The sequence below is a fragment of the Stegodyphus dumicola genome, chromosome 8 (assembly GCF_044657685.1).
Source record: "Stegodyphus dumicola isolate Sdum_Otavi_A_Nest chromosome 8, ASM4465768v1".
Lineage (NCBI taxonomy): Eukaryota > Metazoa > Arthropoda > Arachnida > Araneae > Eresidae > Stegodyphus > Stegodyphus dumicola.
The window spans coordinates 72,047,640-72,066,778 of record NC_140775.1 but is presented as its reverse complement, the minus strand read 5'-3'; the positions used below and the strand labels follow the sequence as shown (position 1 = coordinate 72,066,778).

Sequence of the window (19,139 nt, the reverse complement as noted above, 5' to 3'; positions counted from 1 at the left end):
TTATACAATTTTATCCTACATTTGGTTTCTTAAAATGTTATTCATATTTTAGTCAACTATTTTATTTTTGAAATCGCAAGAATCAAATATCAGAAGATTAAAAAGTTTTAAATAAAAAAATGTACAAATACTAAATTTTAGGCAAAAAATTATTTTTTCTTTAGGCATTCTGCTTCATTCTTGCTCTTTTTCTTTAGGCATTCTGCAAGTATATTAACAAGCATCTAACTTTTCGAAACATCTTGGTATTTCTGACAATCATTTTAAATAAAGTTATCGCCTTCCATTTCATAAAGGCCTACAAACGGCCGAGCGGTAAAGTCGCCGAACACTGGTAGTTCACTCCGGGGTTCGAATCTCGGTAAACGGGCTCGTTGCATGGGCGTTTTCGTGGATTTCCTCATGTGTAACGTGTATGCCAGCTGGTTTACCTTAGAAATTTTGGCTGATCTTTGGAATATGGTAACTGGTACTTTGGCGACATTTTGGAGGCGATAAAGGTTACTACCTAGGACTTTGGTAATAATGTGAGAAGCACTCAGTTCCAATTACGCATTATTTTGTGTGAGGGAAATGAGAGATCACAAGATATGTCATGTGACATTAATGGACGAATTACAGTTGTTTAATCGGAAAAGGGGGGAAATCTGGAAATTTCGTATTTAGCTATATTCTGTGTTGTGTGAAACGTGACATTAATGGACGAATTACAGTTCTTTAATCGGAAAAGGGAGTTAATTTGGAAAAGCTTCATTGTGTGTTGTGTGAATTAGTGTTGATTAATTTTCAGATTGCATGGCGCTATGTAAAGTGAATTCTAATTTTTTAATGCGTTTATCTGATAATAATAATAAGTTGAGATTGTGTGAAAGGAAGGATATTACAGTTAAGTTTAAATGGCGGTGCAAGAAATATGGTGAAAATGGACATTTTGTGAAAAGGAGTGTAAGGAAGGGTACATGGTTTGCTGAAAGTAGTTTGAGTATAGGTGAAATTTTATTAATTTCTTATTACTTGGTGAATAGACTTCCAGTTGACTACTGGATTTAGGATTTAGAAATTAGCAGTAGTACTGCAGCCACGTAATGAAGATTCTGAAGAAGATTAGTTAAGTTAGTATTTTTAATCATTTGAGGATATTATTTTTATGCATTGTTCTAATTGTAAGGAGTAAATAAATTAATGTGGTATTATTGGAAAATTGTTATTAGCAATGATTTAGTTTAAAGTAATTAGGATTGTAATCTAATTTTTATTAACTTAATGTATGTGCTTATTTATATTTTAAGTAGTGTTTTTTAATTTAATTATATTTTAATATAATGATCGGGATTTTGTGAGTTATATATTTGTAGTATTTTGGAATATGTTTGAGTAGTATATGTTGAGTATTTTCATGCATTTTCGTGAAATTTTTCTAATTTATGAGAAAAAAGCAGTGTACATGGATATAGTGAAGAGTGTGCGCAATGCCATTTTTGTGCAATTCTGGGATGTTTTTTTAAGTAAAAATAAGTCGACGTGTACATGGTTTAGTGATATTTTAATTAAATGATAGTTATTTTGTGAATTTTATGTTTGTAGGAATTTGGTATAAGTTTCAGTTGAAGTAAACGTGTATGGAAATAATTTAAATATTTGACACTAAGTATTTGTAACTATTTTTAATGTTTGCGTATAAATTCATTGGTGACGTTTATAATATAATAGATAATTTAGAGGTAAAAGTTTTTGGATATTTTATTTATTTTATACGTGGAAATGTTCATCCTTGGACAGGGTATATACTTTTTCGCGATGAGGTAATTTCATATATGTTCCTTTTACCGGATTTAAAGATTCACAAAATTTTCATGCATTTTCTTGAAATTTTTCTAATTTATGACAAAAAAGCAGTGTACATGGATATAGTGAAGAGTGTGCGCAATGCCATTTTTGTGCAATTCTGGGATGTTTTTTTAGGTAAAAATAAGTCGACGTGTACATGGTTTAGTGATATTTTAATTAAATGATAGTTATTTTGTGAATTTTATGTTTGTAGGAATTTGATATACGTTTCAATTCAGTTTTTGTTTTACATAAATGTAGTTGTTATTTAACCCTTTTGTTATAAAAATCTTTGTTCCATCGAACCAACTTCTTGACATATACAAATATTTATACTCATCCGGTGTAATACATTGTTCATGCAGTTATCTAACTTTCGTAATATAAGTGTTCATTCCAATATAGTAAATATGCCAACCTAACACATGAAATACCAATAACAATGTTGCATAATGTCTGTATATTTCTGTAGTGTAAAAGTATTTCTTCCACATTGATTGTCATCACTTAAATGTATCACATTTGACTTATTTATATACCAAATGTAGCATTCATTTAATGCACTGCCAAATGCATATATGTGTATACATACAATATAATTTCACTAATATATAGTATTGATTTATGTTATAAGAGTGTTCATATGTAATACTGTGCTTTTCAAAATATCTTGTAACAAAAGAAAATAATATGTACTGAACAACAGGTCTTGTATGCCAATGTAACTGATTTCCGCAGAAATGACGTTCAATTCCGTATGGCAAGAACTAGGACGGATGTCATCTTCGTGGTGTATAGTCATTAAAGAATTTTGTTATTATACATGCTCACTTTTATATTGAATTTCTGGTGTTGATTTTCACAGCCTTCGTTATTAAAATGGTGCCAAGATTATCGCCAAGTTTAAACTACTCGCATATAGTTTGTAGCAGCCAAATTTTTGCGATTGCTTTTGATATGGCATCAAAAGGCTTACCTTTCCCAGAGGATTTCTGCCAAATGAATTTTGAAAGATACCACTTTATATGATGTCCAGTCATATACCTTTGCTTTTTGTTTTGCCATTTAACAGAGCCCACAATCTATCCACATTTTGGGTGTGAGCACCCGTTATTAGGTTGACAAAATTAAATTTGTGATTCGCAGTTAAATGGCTGAAAACAGCCTTTTCCAGGCTCTTCTGTTTTATAAGCTCACCAACAATCTGAATATATTGTTGATCCTTCCCATCCGTCTGGGGTTCTTATTCCCATCTGGGCACATCTCACAAACAGTAAAAAAGTATAATGATTCTTAATATTTCTTTATTTTACTATAATTATGAGCTTCATAAACTATATTCTACACTAAAAAGGTATTACAAAGTTCAAAATAGTTGCATTTAATGCAATTTTTGGCATGTCATATTATCCACTAATTTTTCAGTCGGGTGTATGAGATGATATTCCCAATCTTATTCCTATCGTTAAGTAAAGATTTAATTGTGTTCATTGTTGAAAACGATTCACATAAATATGTTGAACCGAAACAGAATTTTAATTTGTAAGCTCCTTTTTTTCAAAAGGGGATGTTTTTTTATCTACGGCTCGATTCCAAATATTTTCATTAAATCCGCACAAATTTAATACAGTGTCAGTCTGTATTTAAAATCTCATCTGCAATTGAAGATGCTTCTTCCTGAATAGTTTTCTCCATGAAATTTAAAACTTCAGAAATATTAATTTGAGGATTGAATGAGTTTACAAAAAATGGAGCCACTGCCTCAATAATCGAAAATTGCTGGAATCTATTTTCGAATTGTTCCAGAAGCTTCTGAATGTGACCATTAAATAAATTTGGCTCAAATGAATTTTCACCAATGACTTCTTTCATTCGTGGAAAATGATCGAGAAACCTTTCTGATAAATTTTCTTTCGAAAATCCTAATTTTGATTTGAAACCCCTAATTGCAGAAACCATTTCCAGTATATTTTTATTTCTCCCCTGAAGTTGAAGGCTTAAAATATTAAATTTTTCCCAAATATCAGTTAAAAATGCCAAGAATGTCAACCAGAGAAGGTTGTCCTATTGTTCGAAACATTCACCTTTGGAAATGAAATATTTTTTAATCACTTCTAGATGTTCAAAAAATTGAGTAAGAGCTTTACCTCTATTTAATCATCTTATGTCTGTGTGTAAAATAAGGTCAGATTTTGAAGAATTGCCCTTTTCTACAATTGATTTATAGATTCTGTGTGACAAAAGATTTGTTTGAATTTTGTTGATTATTTTTATAACTAAATTCATGACATGCTCAGAGGATAATATTTTAGCTCATAATGCTTCCTGGTGAATAATGCAATGATAATTCATGAAGAACATGAAAATTTCATCTCTTTTGTAATGATAGACGACGAGATATGAATCCATTATTTCAGCCCACAATTGATGGAGCCCCATCAGTAATTATTGCTGATATCTTTTGTAAAGACATTAATTTCTTTAGCTTAATTTTTAAACCAAGAGCACGCATTGGGTCTGATGGGCATACACGATTAAACAAACGTTTCTCAAAGCACAGCTATTTTATTCAAATTGTTAAAGTCCAGTGTAGTCGTGTCTGAGGTCGACCTCTTTATGTTTCTGAATATTTTTTACTGGGGCTTTGATTCGGAGTCTTGATTTTGGTTCAGGTCTTTTAGACCCAGCGTGCCTATTCATATTATTATTACATAGTTGAATTGTGATAATATAGAAAGCAGCAAACATATCACATAATTTATCTTACTAGGAAGAAATGCTGCAAAGGTTCTTTAATGCATCAATTGATGTAGAATATATTGAAGAAAATGAGAATGGAAGTGATCATGAATATTTAGTTCATATGATAATGATTCTCAGAAACAGATAACATAAATTGCTTTATTGGAAAAAAATTATCGGGAACGATAAAAAATGAAGCTTTTGCTCAGCGAAAAAGCACACAAAAGCGAAAACACTTTGGGCAGAATATGAAAAATATTTGTATGTGGAACACACAACACTTTGTACAAAGTACTGCTAACATTTGTTGCATTTTTTCTCGGTGTCTATAGTGGTAATGAAGAAAATAAAGAATCGATACAGAGTAAACAATAGAGCTAATAAAGTGGTTGCAGTACAATATTTTTACGACTTATATTTTATTTCTAAAAGTATTATGAATCTCCTGGCCACACAAAAAAATCGTAGTGGGCCACTGGTTGGCCACAGTTGATATATCATGTAGCAGACAGTCACGGGTGCACAAAAATAACTTCACAGTCACAGGGTTTAAGAACTTCTGCCCTACATGTTCTATAGTTATCGTTATCAGTGTGCTTGCTTCTCGGTTTAGAACCTGAACAAGAAAGCACTTGCTACTTTCACAGCATAACCTGCCGAATATCCACTGTGTTGTGGAAGTACCCTGCCAGTGTTATTTTTTCACCGCACAGACAAACTTTTGTCAATTTTATCTGTTTTTCTAGTTAATTGTTGAAGTAAATCTGGTGAAAAAAACCCTCTCTCATAAAATTGTTCCAGTCAGTCGTGGTACTTTGACACATGTTGAGCTGTTTATTGCACCACTTAAGTAACATCAGTTCCTCTCTCCAACAGTAGATGAAATGTTAGGCATGGTATTCTGGAAACACTAAATCAGTTGTCAGAATGCTCTTTTTTGTTTACAACATTTCATGTTCCGCCTCCATATAGTTGTTTCATTTACATATAATTATTTAATTTTAATTTCATTTAGTGGCCATTTACGCATATTCAATTGTGAGGCAATGCATTTTTTCCCCCCTGGATAAAAGATATGGCATTTTCCTCACTTCTAAAAAAATTAAAAATTTTTAACAGTTTTTATAATGTTGAAATTGAGAAAAAGACTAATTCAATATTATATTATGCTGTTTATCAAATTCGGCAAATAGAAGTTGAAAATGAAAGTGAAAGTATCATTTTTTATATGTGTTTGAATTGAAAAAAGACAATTATGACATCGCGTGTTTTGTAAGATATGGCAAATAGAAGTTAAACTGAAAAAAAGACAGTTGTGACTTCGCATGGTGTACATATTTGGCACTCTATAGCGGGGGCGTAAAAATCAAATAAGTACTGAATTTCCTCATTTTTGAAGTTAATATTTATGTAGATTAAAGTTGTTCATATATTTATTTAAATTTTTATTATTGCATCAAACTATGCATTTTAATGAAAAGTAAAACTGTGTTTGTATTGACTCATGTTGGTAATCCTGAAAATGAACATTTGGCAAAATTTTAATGGCAGTAACATTTAAATAGTGATTCATAGTTTGGTACTAGCGAACTTTGAAATGCTTTTCTAATGGGAAAATGCAATTAAATATCATTAATATTATAAACAATACTTTTGCTTAAAATATTAAACCCATATCGCATTGGCAGACATGGGAATGTCACATGCAATGCTTCTTAGAAATGTTTTCTTTCAGAATAGGTACTGTAAACTGAATAGGTAATTTAGTTTAGGTACTGTTCTGTTATCAGGACCGGATTCAGGAAATATATGAATATATGCATGTGTGTGTATGTATATATGTGTATAATCTTAAATCCATTTAGTGCGAATACAAGTTATTACTTGCGCAATTGCTGCAAAGTTAGTTAATAATAATTTATTTCCTAAACAGTATTGATTAATTGATTATATTATCTCCTAAGTTTAATTAAAGTAGAATTATTTTAAAAGTGTGAATCCATACTGGTAAGTTATATTTTGAAAGATGTTTTGAAGTAATTTGAAAGCAAAATGTTAATAATGTTTTAATGGGGACTGGAGTTATATTATCACAAAGAATAAAATTTCAATTGTAAAAGGAAAAATTAAAACATGTAATCATTGTCATTGATCGGAAATTAGTTGACTTTTCAAGGGGAACAAACCAACTCCCGTTCAATGAACAATAACTGGTAAAAATACGTAAATACAAAAGTGTTTCGTCTTTACTCGAGTTATAAGTTAAAGCCAAACCAGCAGTTCTAGTCAGGGCAAATATTTCCGCGAATAGAAGGAATTATGAACCAATGCTGATACTCAAAGAACTTATTCTTATGAAGCATTTTAGTCAATTCACTTTGGAGTAAAAATCAATTACTGTAGAGAAATCCTATTTAACTCGAGTAATCGTCACCGACACTTTCATGTTTATGCATTTGAGTACTATATATTGGAAATTGTCATTATGAAATCAAATTCAAAGTAAAGTTGAAATAAACATAGAAGATTATAAAAAAAGATAAATAATGCAAACTTTGTAAAAACAAATCAAAGACAATATAAAAATAATACAAAAAATAATATAGAAAATAATATAAATAAGATCAGTGAATGTACATGAAGATATAAAGGCCAGAAAAGGTATTAAGTAACTTACATTCTTTCTAGTGGGGGAGTTGGCAAAGTGTTCTCTTCTTCAGCCTGGCTCAGTAAAAGTAGGCGGCCAGTGCAACTCTGATTAAAAATCTAGTTATAACCACGTGCAGTGCTGATAAGCACCACGTGTTTCTGTGATTCCTATTTTCTTTCTATGTATTTCTTTCTCCTGATGAGGAGGGACCTTTAGCTGCCCTCGAAATCGATTGAGTGTTTCATTATACCTACGCTAAATATAAGGTTGTTTTTTACGATTTTGATTGTCACATTAGCGTGTTTCTCTTCTATTCTAGTCTTGTTCTCTTCATGTCTGACTCAGAAGTGTAGGGTGTCCGAAAATTCTTAGCGGCAGTATTCACTGCCGCTAAGAATTTTTCAAAACAATTTTCGGACACCCTACACTTCTGAGTCAGACACGAAGAGAACACTTTGCCAACTCCCCCACTAGAAAGAATGTAAGTTACTTAATACCTTTTCTGGCCTTTATATCTTCATGTACATTCACTGATCTTATTTATATTATTTTCTATGTTATTTTTTATATTATTTTTATATTGTCTTTGATTTGTTTTTACAAAGTTTGCATTATCTTTTTTTATAATCTTCTATGTTTATTTCAACTTTACTTTGAATTCGATTTCATAATGACAATTTCCAATGTTTAATTTCTACAAATTATATAGTACTCAAATGCATAAACATGAAAGTGTTGGGGACGATTACTCGAGTTAAATAGGATTTCTCTACAGTAATTGATTTTTACTCCAAATTGAATTGACTAAAATGCTTCATAAGAATAAGTTCTTTGAGTATCAGCATTGGTTCATAATTCCTTCTATTCGCGGAAATATTTGGCCTGACTAGAATTGCCGGTATGGCTTTAACTTATAACTCGAGTAAAGACGAAACACTTTCGTATTTACGTATTTTTATCAATTATTGTTCATTGAACGGGAGTTGGTTTGTTCCTCTTGAAAAGTCAACTAATTTCCGATCAATGACAATGATTACATGTTTTAATTTTTCCTTTTACAATTGAAATTTTATTCTTTGTGATGATTTAACTCCAGTCCCCGTTAAAACATTATTAACATTTTGCTTTCAAATTACTTCAAAACATCTTTCAAAATATAACTTATCAGTATGGATTCACACTTTTAAAATAATTCTACTTTAATTAAACTTAGGAGATAATATAATCAATTAATCAATACTGTTTAGGAAATAAATTATTATATATGTGTATATGTATACATACTCATACTTTGTGGTTACATATAGACATGGTTACATGAACACGTACATCCATTCATACATGTATACACATGCATATATTATCTGAATCCGGTCCTGATAACAGAACCGTATCATAATTTGAATGACAGATTTCCAGCTGATACTTTATATTGTAAGACGAAAAAAAAAATACTTTTGATACTGTATTGCACTTAGATCAACTAGTGAGAAAGATGGAGGGATCACAGAATTTTACTGTGTAATTTAAGTACACTGTAGCAGTATTCCCAGAAATGTGCTGTTTGATTAGATGTGGTAGAAATTTATTTTTATATCTGATATCAACTTTGTTGTGGGAAAATTGCTGGTTTATTTATTATTTGCTAGTTTAATATTTTCATTTTGTTATTTACAATCATAGATATTGATGTAATATTTTATGAAAATAATATCTTTATTCTTTTTCAGATTGCTGATATTAAAAGAGCAAATAACCTCATAAATAGTCAAGACTTTTATGCCTTGAAACAGTTGAAAATTCCTGTAAAAAAATACAGTTTGTTGACTGAAATTTTACCTGTGATCCCAAATGAAAATAATTCACAAAGTTCTATGACTGTTGAGGAGCATAATGTAAGAACTATTAATATTGGTATTGGACCTGGTGGACGTAGTCCATCACCTGAAGAAGCAGCAGCATTTTTCAGACGAATGGATGAAGATCTTGTAAAAATTATGCTTAGCACTAAATCCCAAAAAGATTCTCTGGAAGCTGCTGCTGTTGCTCTTACTTCACCACAAATACAGCCTCTTGTTAAAGATCCATATAACACTGTTGATTGTGGAATACAGTGGAATTATTTAATTGTTTGTGTGATAGTTGTTGCAATTGTTATACCAGCTGCTATTGCCTTGTTTATATATATGCGATCATCGCAAGATCACCACCACCATCACCACCCTGATGTGTATCCCAGTGCTTCCTCTAATCAGTCTTTTGAACCCGTGACTAAATCTAGTATAAAAAAAGGATAATATTTTTTAAATTTCTAATTTAACCTATATACTGTATAAATGTACTATATGATAGTCTTCCAGTTAATTTAATTAAAACTGCAGTGGCAATAGTTTGTGCCAAATCTCAAAAATTACTTTTATCAGTACGCTAAATGCTAATTTGTTGCAAATTTACTGGGTACAAAATATTTTAAGCAAAATTTTGTATTAAATTATTCTTAGAAAAAGTTAATTATTATGCTAGATTTTTTTTAATGTAATTCAAAACTGGATAGTATTTTTATTTTATTTTATTTATTTTTTTAAATTTCAATGCAATTTATTCATGCTTGAAATATAGAAATATATGCAAAATATTTGGTTTCAAAATTTCAAGATCTATTCTTGTGGAAATATAGTTTTAGATTTCTAAGTCATTTAAAAATCATTTGTGTTAAGTTTGAAAGGCAAAGATTTTCCATAAGAAGCCTGTACAAATATTTCCCCAATAGGTAGGTCTAAAGACACATTGAATTATAAGATGCATTTGACATTTATTGTATAAGTTTTTTGGATAGATATTCTTATTTTTCTGTATATAACTTAATTTTAAATATAAGAGTCCACAGATTTAACCTCTTCGCGCCGACTGTCACGTATACGTGCCAGCAACAAACACACTTACCTACCGGCCGACACGCAGGCGTGCCAGAGGATTGTTCCGTTCTCTACCGACTGTCACGTATTTGTACCAGTACTTTGGAACGTTTTCCAAACTATAATTTCTGCCACAAGATGGCACTGTATGTCCATATGGTTTCAGATACATGTACATTAGACCTTCTACTCGAAATGAGAGAAGCAGGACTCACATACACGTGTTTTTGATTATATAAACAAACAGGAAAATAAATGTTTCCGAATAGCGTGATTTATGACGTCTCTTTAAATCGCACTTTATTCGCACGTGGTAGTTGTTTACTGTAAGTAGAGAAGTTTTATTTGCTCTAAAGCATTGGGTATTTCGGTTTGCAGTTCAATTTTTAGAAAATAATTAGATCTTGTTAGATGTGAATTCTTTGTTTTTACCGTTGCAGTGTCAAAAGCGTCGAAAATGTTTAACAGAGCATGAAATAGCAGAAATTATGCAAAATATTTCAGATATTGATTCTGAAAGATTAACTGAAAGACATTTTCCAAAACTTTGTTCAGAAGAGACTGATAAGAAAATGAGACGACGATGCTTCGTTTGTTCACATTACCGGAAAAATCCTCCAAAACGGTAAATGAGTTATTACGAGTGCAAGGAATGTAACGTAGGACTGTGTGTAGATCCCTGTTTTCAAATTTTTCATACGAAAAGAGAATTTTAAGTAATATATTTAATTTTCAGATGTATAATGTTAAAATTCATAAAATGGTGAGTAATTAAAATAAAATGTGTAAAATATGCATTTAAGCAAGAAATAAGGTAATTAAAGTATATATATAAAAATATCTATAAAGCGTAAGCCATTTATATACTCTATAGAGCATTATTAAACAATGCGTTGATACTTCGGAAATTTCATGGATTTAGGCTTAGTAGCAAAAAAGCCCCTGGCCCTGCTCGCGTAAGACACTGCCGGCCTCAGAGATAAGCGCACGTTTTCGCTACCCGGCTCGAAGGGGTTAAGTTTACAAATATGGATTTTAGTTTGATAAAATAATACAGACACTGGTAATAAAGTCACAGTAATAACTTAAAATTTGTTTTCTTAATTTTTATTTAAGAAAATGATGTAAAGTAATATATGAGCTTAAAATGGATAAAAACAAGGCTATTACTGTTATTAGTATTTGTTTTAAAGAATTAAGTTTGCAAAATAAATGTAGTGAAAATTCGCATAGATTATGTACTTGAACTGCTCGGCTTATAAATTGAGTTTTTTAGCATATGTATTTTTAATAATTTATTATTATTATTTTTTTCGCATATATAACTAATAGGAGAGCTTTTGATACATTGAGTATCTTGAACTTTATATAGAAATGACAAACATATCATTTGTGTTAATTTCATAAACTTGAATTTCAAAGTATGTCTGCTATCTAACTAGTCACAGTTAAATTTTTTATATAAACTTTAGGTATTTTTAAGTTTTTCATATGGCTAAACCAATTATTGATGCAGATTTGGTGTTGGAACCAAAGCTTTAATAAATAATCATTTTATATAAATTGTATGCTGTTTTGTATCTGTAGTTTCAATTTATTCTGTTACAAAAAATATTGTCATTTGAATATAAATATGATAACTAGAACATCTAAAAATAATACAGTTTTAAATGTATATTTGAAATATAATGGGGGGACCGGAAAGTAATGTTGTTTCTGCGCATGTCGACAACAACATGCTATGGGCAGAAGTGGAAGCAAATCCATGTCAAACACTCTTAACCAACCTTGGTCGCCCATCCAAGAACATTTAAAGCAGAATGGAAAAATAAGCAAAGGAGGTGTTTGAGTCCCCCATTATCTATCTGAAAAGAACAAAGCCAACCTATCCATCACATACAACGTATTACTTCAACAGAACCATACAGAACCGTTTTTTTGATGGTTTGATTAGTGGAGACAAAAAAATATGTCCTATATGACAATCCGAAACTCAAAAGGCAGTTTAATAGTGGTTACAAAGGGTTTACATCCTGAAAAGCTGCTTCTGGGTGTTTGATGGAGTATTCGTGGAATTGTTCATTTTGAATTGCTGAAACCTGGAAAAACTGTTAATGTAGACCTTTATTGTGAACAATTGGATTTAGTGAACCAATCTTTAATTGAAAAATATCTGGCGATTGTCAACAGAAAAGGCGTCATTCTGCAACACGACAATGCAAGACCGCACTGTGCAAGATGGACACTGGAAAAATATAATGAATTGGGATGGGATGTACTGCCTCATCCACCATATTCGCCCGATATCGCACTCCCAGATTTCCATTTATTCCGATCCCTACAACATTTTTTTAGTAACAAAAAATTTTAAAATTTGGATGATGTGCAAAATGCCATCTCAAGATATTTTACTCAAAAACCAATTAATTTCTATCGGTCTGGGATTGAAATCGGCATACTAGATGGCAAAAGGTTGCTGATAACGAGGGTGATTATATTATTGATTAAAAATAAAAACTTGTTACAAATTTATTTGTTTGAATTTAATGTGAGAAAGCGACATTACTTTCCAGTCCCCCTATTATATAGTACTTGGTAAAAACTTGATTATATGGAAAACTTGGAAAATGCCAAATGTTTGAAAATTCTGGATAGTTGAGCATATAAAAATTGCAATTTATGGCAGAAAAGCCAAATGAATAGAAGAAATTTCCTGTTAAAAAAATTAACGTTTGAAATTATATAAAAATTATATTCAGACATAAAAGCTGATGTATTTTCTGATTATTCACAACCTCTTGAAAAATATTCACTAGGCAGCACCCAATGTTAGTAAAATAAGACAATCCATAACATTGCCAAAGTATATGTATATGGTAGCCCAGGTACATGGATGCAGCAGATGAGTGTGGATTTCCATCTTCCAAATTCCTTTCCTAGCCTTTTTTTTTTTCTTTTTCAGAAATATATCATTACTTTTTTTTTTTTGAAGCTAAAACGGATTGCTGGGCACCTGGACAGAATAATAGCATGCACAAGACTTTTAGTGCCCTGCGCATTTTGAAAATGGTGATTGTCTTTCTTATATTAGCTTGCTAAAAATTAATCATCAATAAACTGACAAGTTTTGAGAGGGCTGTGAATAACCAGAAAATGCCTATAAGCCTTTAAATTTGAAAGTAAAGCATCTTAATTGCATTTTAAAATCCTATCGATCATGAAAGATGGCGAAGATGTTGTCAAAATTGTGCAAGCCATTTCAGCAGAAATTTAAAGAAATAGATTAGTTCGTAACAGATTCAAGTTACAGGTTAACATGTAAAAAAAGAAACTGCTTATAATTTTTTATATTGCTTTATCATTGTTTGCTTGTTTTCAAATGAAGTTGTATTTCGTCCTATTAACACATTCTGATCTCATGCTTATCCAGTATTTGCCCAAAATGCAGTGTTTGGTAATAGTGTCCTATACGTGCTTTATAATAGCTGTACAAGTTTCTTATTTGCATAATTTATCAGAGGGGGAAAAAAAAAATTCTAAAATATTCCAGTTACTTGAGCTGGCTGGTTAGTTGAATATTGAATAGTCAGGCTTTTACTCACAATTCTCATGGCTCTTTTTTTTTTTCTAAATAAAACATACAATATTTTATTTCATGTCGTGTTGCCACTGCTTACTTTCAAATTGTTGAGTGTGTTAATCAAAGATTAATTAAATTTTTGCAAAATGTGAAATGTAAAATTCAAAATTCAGACTTCCAGGTGCACATATTTGGGTGAAGGATAGTATTATTCAAAATTTAATTGCTCTAGGTACCATTGTTTTTTCAAAATATGAGGAACATATAGAAATACATGGAGATTCTTTATTATTTAATTTCTTTGAAGGGAATACAGCAATAGTATTTGGCAGCAAAAATTTGAAAAGTGATTTGCCACTTATAGTGGATGACACAAAATCCCATTTTGAGACTAATAGTGTATTCAGGTATCGGGCTAATAAGCTTAGTGTATTTGCTGTGAATGTGCTTAGGTTTTTAAAAAGTATTATACTAATGAATGTAATTTTATGTTTTTTTTATGGAATGATAGTGAGTGGTTTTAGTTAATCATCGGTGAATAAATATATTGTTGCAAATGTTGAATTTACTCGCAGACATCCCCCTTCCCCGTTATTTTATGAAATTTTACCCCTTCAAAATTGAGATAAAAAATTATGTGGTGTATACAAAAGAAGTTTGACTATATTGTAAGTTCGGGAAATGGAATTCATGTTAAGAAATTTGAGTGAATCAAGAAATTTCATATCTAAAATTATAAAAACAGTCATCTTATTGTTGAATCAACTTGAATATAAAAAGCCTACATTAAAAATTATAAGATTTTGAAAAAAAGAATGCATTTTAGATATAAAAGCTAACATACTTCATAGGCCTTAAGAACATGAAAGTAAAACATAGTATCCTGTCATGAAATTTTGCTGAACATGAAAGTTGGCAGAGATGTCACCAAATTTATGCCAGTCATTCCAGTAGAAGAATAAAGGTACAGATTTTTTTCATTTAGTTAGATAATAAACAGATACAAATTATGGATATAGTGTATAAGAAATTTAAAATACCTATCATTATTTTTTACATTGCATTTGCTATTGTTTATCCATTTTCAAATAAAGTAGTATATCATGCTTTTTTTTTTCTTCTTTTGATATCAGGATCCTGTAATTTTAAAAATATTTCTTTGCATGCTGTCCCATAAAACACAGGTCCCAAATATTAATATTATTAAATAGAACTGATACACTTCTTAACAAAAATTAAATTTGCTTTATCAGGGGTAAATCAGATTTATATAAAACAAAGGAAAAATTCAAACATCATGTTTATCCATTACTGGCACTAAATCGCACTGTTTGGATTCAATTTATGCATGCTAACAGTATAATAAGCTGTGTAATGTTATTACAAATCTTGCATTTGTTTAATATTTTTGGAGGGGGGTATTTTTTCTAAAATTTTAAGGTACTTCAGTTACTTGTTTTTTCTGTTTCGTTGAATATCAGATAGTGCATCTTTCATGCTACTGGTTTTTAGGGAAAGGCTTAAATGAAGAATATAGCACATTAAAAAGCACATATATACACTTATTAATATTACTGCATTATGCATTTCAAAGACTCGTTTAAAGTTATTAATTTTGAGAATGCTGATTTTACTTACACAACATACTTTTCTGCATACATTTTCTTCTTGTCACCATAAATCAGAAATTTCTAAATCATGTTCTGAAAAAGCTAGAGAAAATGTGTACTCGGGGTAAAAGAGTGAAAAAAAAGGGAAAAAAAGAATCTTGAGGCTGTAAGAGAATTAGAGACGGAATTGCTTTTAAATTATGTGAGAACTTCATTGCATTTTTTAAAAATGGGAAAATGTTATAAAATTTTATGTCAAAGATTCCACTTCCTTTGACTGCCTAATCTTGGTTGAATTCCTTTTAGTGCAGTGCATACTTTCTGATTATTTGCACTTCTGGTTTCAACTTTTGGTGGAACTATCAATATTTAGCTTATTTTCAAGCGTACACATGACAGTAAATAATCCACTCATGTGTATAACACGTGTATATTTGAGTACATGCAGATTTACATGTTTAATATTTAACAGCTATTTTTTAAAAAATGTCGACTGGCTGTTAAAAATGTAAATATTGTCTCTGTAGATCTTTTTCTCATGTTTCTTGTAATTTTTTTTTATGATTTATGAACAGAACACTGCCTATGAGCTAAGCAAATGTTTTTTTATCAGTTCACAAAATCACCAGTATGTTTTTGACATTTTAGCATAAAACCAGAAAATACAGGTGTAATGTTATTTTGAAAAATGTATTTAATTTGAGTTGCAGAGCCTCAGTGTCTGCTTTTTAAAGACTGACCTTGGGTATAACTGATTAAATGTGATATTGTTAGGTAGGACCAAGAACTAGGAATTAGGAAAGTTATGTATTAAAGTTTAAAAGTAATTTAAGTGCTGAATAATATTTTAAGAGTTAGAAATAATTAATTGTAGACAACTAAAAAATAACGTGAAGATGATGAACACAAATTCAGAAATATGTGAATTTATAATAAAAATTTGGGAGTAGAGTGTTTTCAGAGATATTTCGTCTTATTTCTGTTATTTCACATATATCTGTAAGTGAGTTTTGTGTGAATTTAGTCTCTTTTGATGCAGTATTTTTGTTCATTGATGATATAGGTTGGTGGAGTGGCACTTTTTTATGAAAGAGAATGGAGAACCCCGTATATCATATAAGTCAAGAAATGGCTTACTAAGATATTAATAATTGCTTGTTTTCTATTTATTACGTATAATGCTACTTTTATCCACATCCTGAATTCCAGCATTTTGTACAGTTGCAGTGTTTTTGGTATATACAGTACAAAGTCCGTAATCCGGACATCCATTATCCGGAATGATCTATAATCCGGACCTCAAAGCTACAAACTTTTTTTTTTTGTATGCTTTATGCATGTGCGTTTAATGTATAACAGACGGTATAAGCTAGGTTAAAATCATCTTTACTGATTCTAAGGCATTTCAGTTAATGTTGCAGATTGCGCTGTTCCTTAATCTTCTAATTGGATTCGGCTTATTATTTTTTGCAGACTGTTAGAGCAATTTTATAAAAATTAAGCTTGAACTTTCGATTATGTCAAAAAGAGTTTCCAATTCTGGAGCTGCCAAAGGATCTACAAAGCGAAAGCATGTTTCGATATACCGCTTTCGATAGTGAAGAAAGTGACAGAGAGGTTATTGAAGACGAAAAAATTTCGATTGACAAGTTAGTTGGTATTCTCGACACAGCAATTACAAGACTTGAACAGTGGAACTTTGTAACTGAACAAGAAATTATGTCTGGCTATAGAATTAAAGAGAAAGTATTAGCACAAAAAACGGAGCAACTTAAACAACTTACATTGAAAGAAATGTTTAATAAAGTAAACAAATAAATATTAAGCTTTTTTTTTTTGTAAATTTTTATACCTTTTAGATCATAATTGCTCTTTATTTCATAAATTATGGTTTCATATTTTTAATTGTATAATTTCTGCATGCCATCTTATCAGATTTAAATTGATGATCTCTAATCCGGAAAAACCCCTAATCCGGAATCGCCGAAGTACCGACGAGTACGGATTACGGACTTTGTACTGTATTTGAGTATACATTGAACAGTAATCAACTCGACATGTGTGTACCACATGTGTTTGATATATATGGATAGAGTTATTTGTTTTTGTTCTCCCTCATCAAATTTCTCATACAATTCTTTTTATTTTTATGAACAAAACAGTATCTATGAACTGAAAGAATAACTAAACAAAATTTTCATGAGTTCGCACATAAGTTGGCAACTTTTCGTGGGTGTGTGGATAATCAGAAAGTATCTATAAATTCATTAATTCGTTCATTTTCTTGATGGTGTAATGGTATTTTTAATAATGTGGTAAGGATTGGAGTTTGTATTAATGAGATATGATCTGAGGAATTTGTTTTGTAATTTCCAAAGCACCGCATTTGCTGTACATGAAAAAGCAGATAATTATTCACTGGAGATCACTGTTTTGTTGAAATCTAATTTTCTTCTAATAGACTTTGAAATATTTAGTAAATGTATATACTCTTTTGTAAAAAAATGTATAAAGTTATATATAAGATGTATATTAATGTCATTTTCCACTTTGTATGTTTGATTGTTTCAATGGAAACTTATTCTATTTACTTCTCCAAGTAACTGTAGTTATTCTGGCCTTTGAAATATTATTTAAAATCAAATAATTTTTAAATGTTTTATAGTTTTTTGCCAATTAAAACTATTAGAAAGTTTCTTTTATATAAATTTTTATGTTGTTCACTGCAGAGAAATTCTGTTATGTCACTGAAAAACAATTCTTTTAAATGATGCTGTTTAAATGCATATATATTTATGAAATGCAATTTGTTTTGCTGTATTCTAATGTAATCTAAGCTTAAATGTAATACCTTAATTATATTTCTCTCTTTGTAGAAAAGTCCATTTATGTTTTAAAATTTCTTTGTTGCATGATTATCATGAACTTGAAATCCCTGTGAACAAATTTCTATTTTGTTATGTGAAACATAAGGTAGTATGTATTTTAGTTTTAGCAAATAATTTGGTACTTTAATATGTCACATTTATTGTATGTATACAGTAATTGCTACATTTATTGTATACATTGAGAAGTATGCATTTTAGTTTCATTCAGCCATTTTATACTTTATGTGCAGCAAAAATTTGATGTGAAAATGTTTTATGCACTTATTTTTTTATTTTATCAATGTATAAGTTTGTCTGCTGCAATATTTATAAATTGTGTTTTGGATGTTGTAAAATATTTAAATCAATCCATTAATTATACACTGAAGAGAGCTTTAAGTAGGTAATTTTTTTATGAAATGAACATAAATATCACTTGAAAGATAATCTAAAGAGTGATAGTGAAGTTGTAAAAAGAATCAATTTCATTCATATTAATGCAATAATTTTTTATGCATTTATCTGTAAATATGTGTAATCTGTATAAAGTATGTGATGTATTAAAAGCAGAGTTCTTGAATTGTGACTGTGATTCAGAATGCATAATTATAATTAAACTGGTGAGACCAAAATTTGATGAGTCATTATTATTTGGAATAAGTTTTCCTTAAATTAGATCTATAAAAGTAAGTGTACAATATGTGAAGAAACATGTATCTGTTGCTGCAGACTAATTGAAAAATACAATTTTAAACCATTGAGAGCAAAAAAGAGCAGAAATCTGTCATTTTTACTCTCAACTGATATTTTTTCCTTATCATCCATCTTGTAAAGAGGTTGAAGAAAAGGATAAATGAGAAATGTTTCATGATTGTAATGTATATTAACTAATAAATTCCAAATAATATAAAGCAATTACACATCTATTTAATGAATTCTTGAACCAAA

General features: G+C 30.1%; 1 protein-coding gene across 1 annotated transcript in view; it reads left to right on the top strand.

The window, feature by feature from the left end:
* LOC118195813 (lysM and putative peptidoglycan-binding domain-containing protein 3) overlaps positions 1-18,823 on the top strand; it is a 35,106-nt gene extending 16,283 nt beyond the window's left edge. The window contains exon 2 of the mRNA XM_085821995.1: positions 8,950-18,823. Coding sequence (XP_085678121.1) covers positions 8,950-9,516 — 567 coding nt within the window. The 3' untranslated portion in view covers positions 9,517-18,823. The remainder of the gene's footprint in view (positions 1-8,949) is intronic.
* The last annotated feature ends 316 nt before the right edge of the window (positions 18,824-19,139 follow it).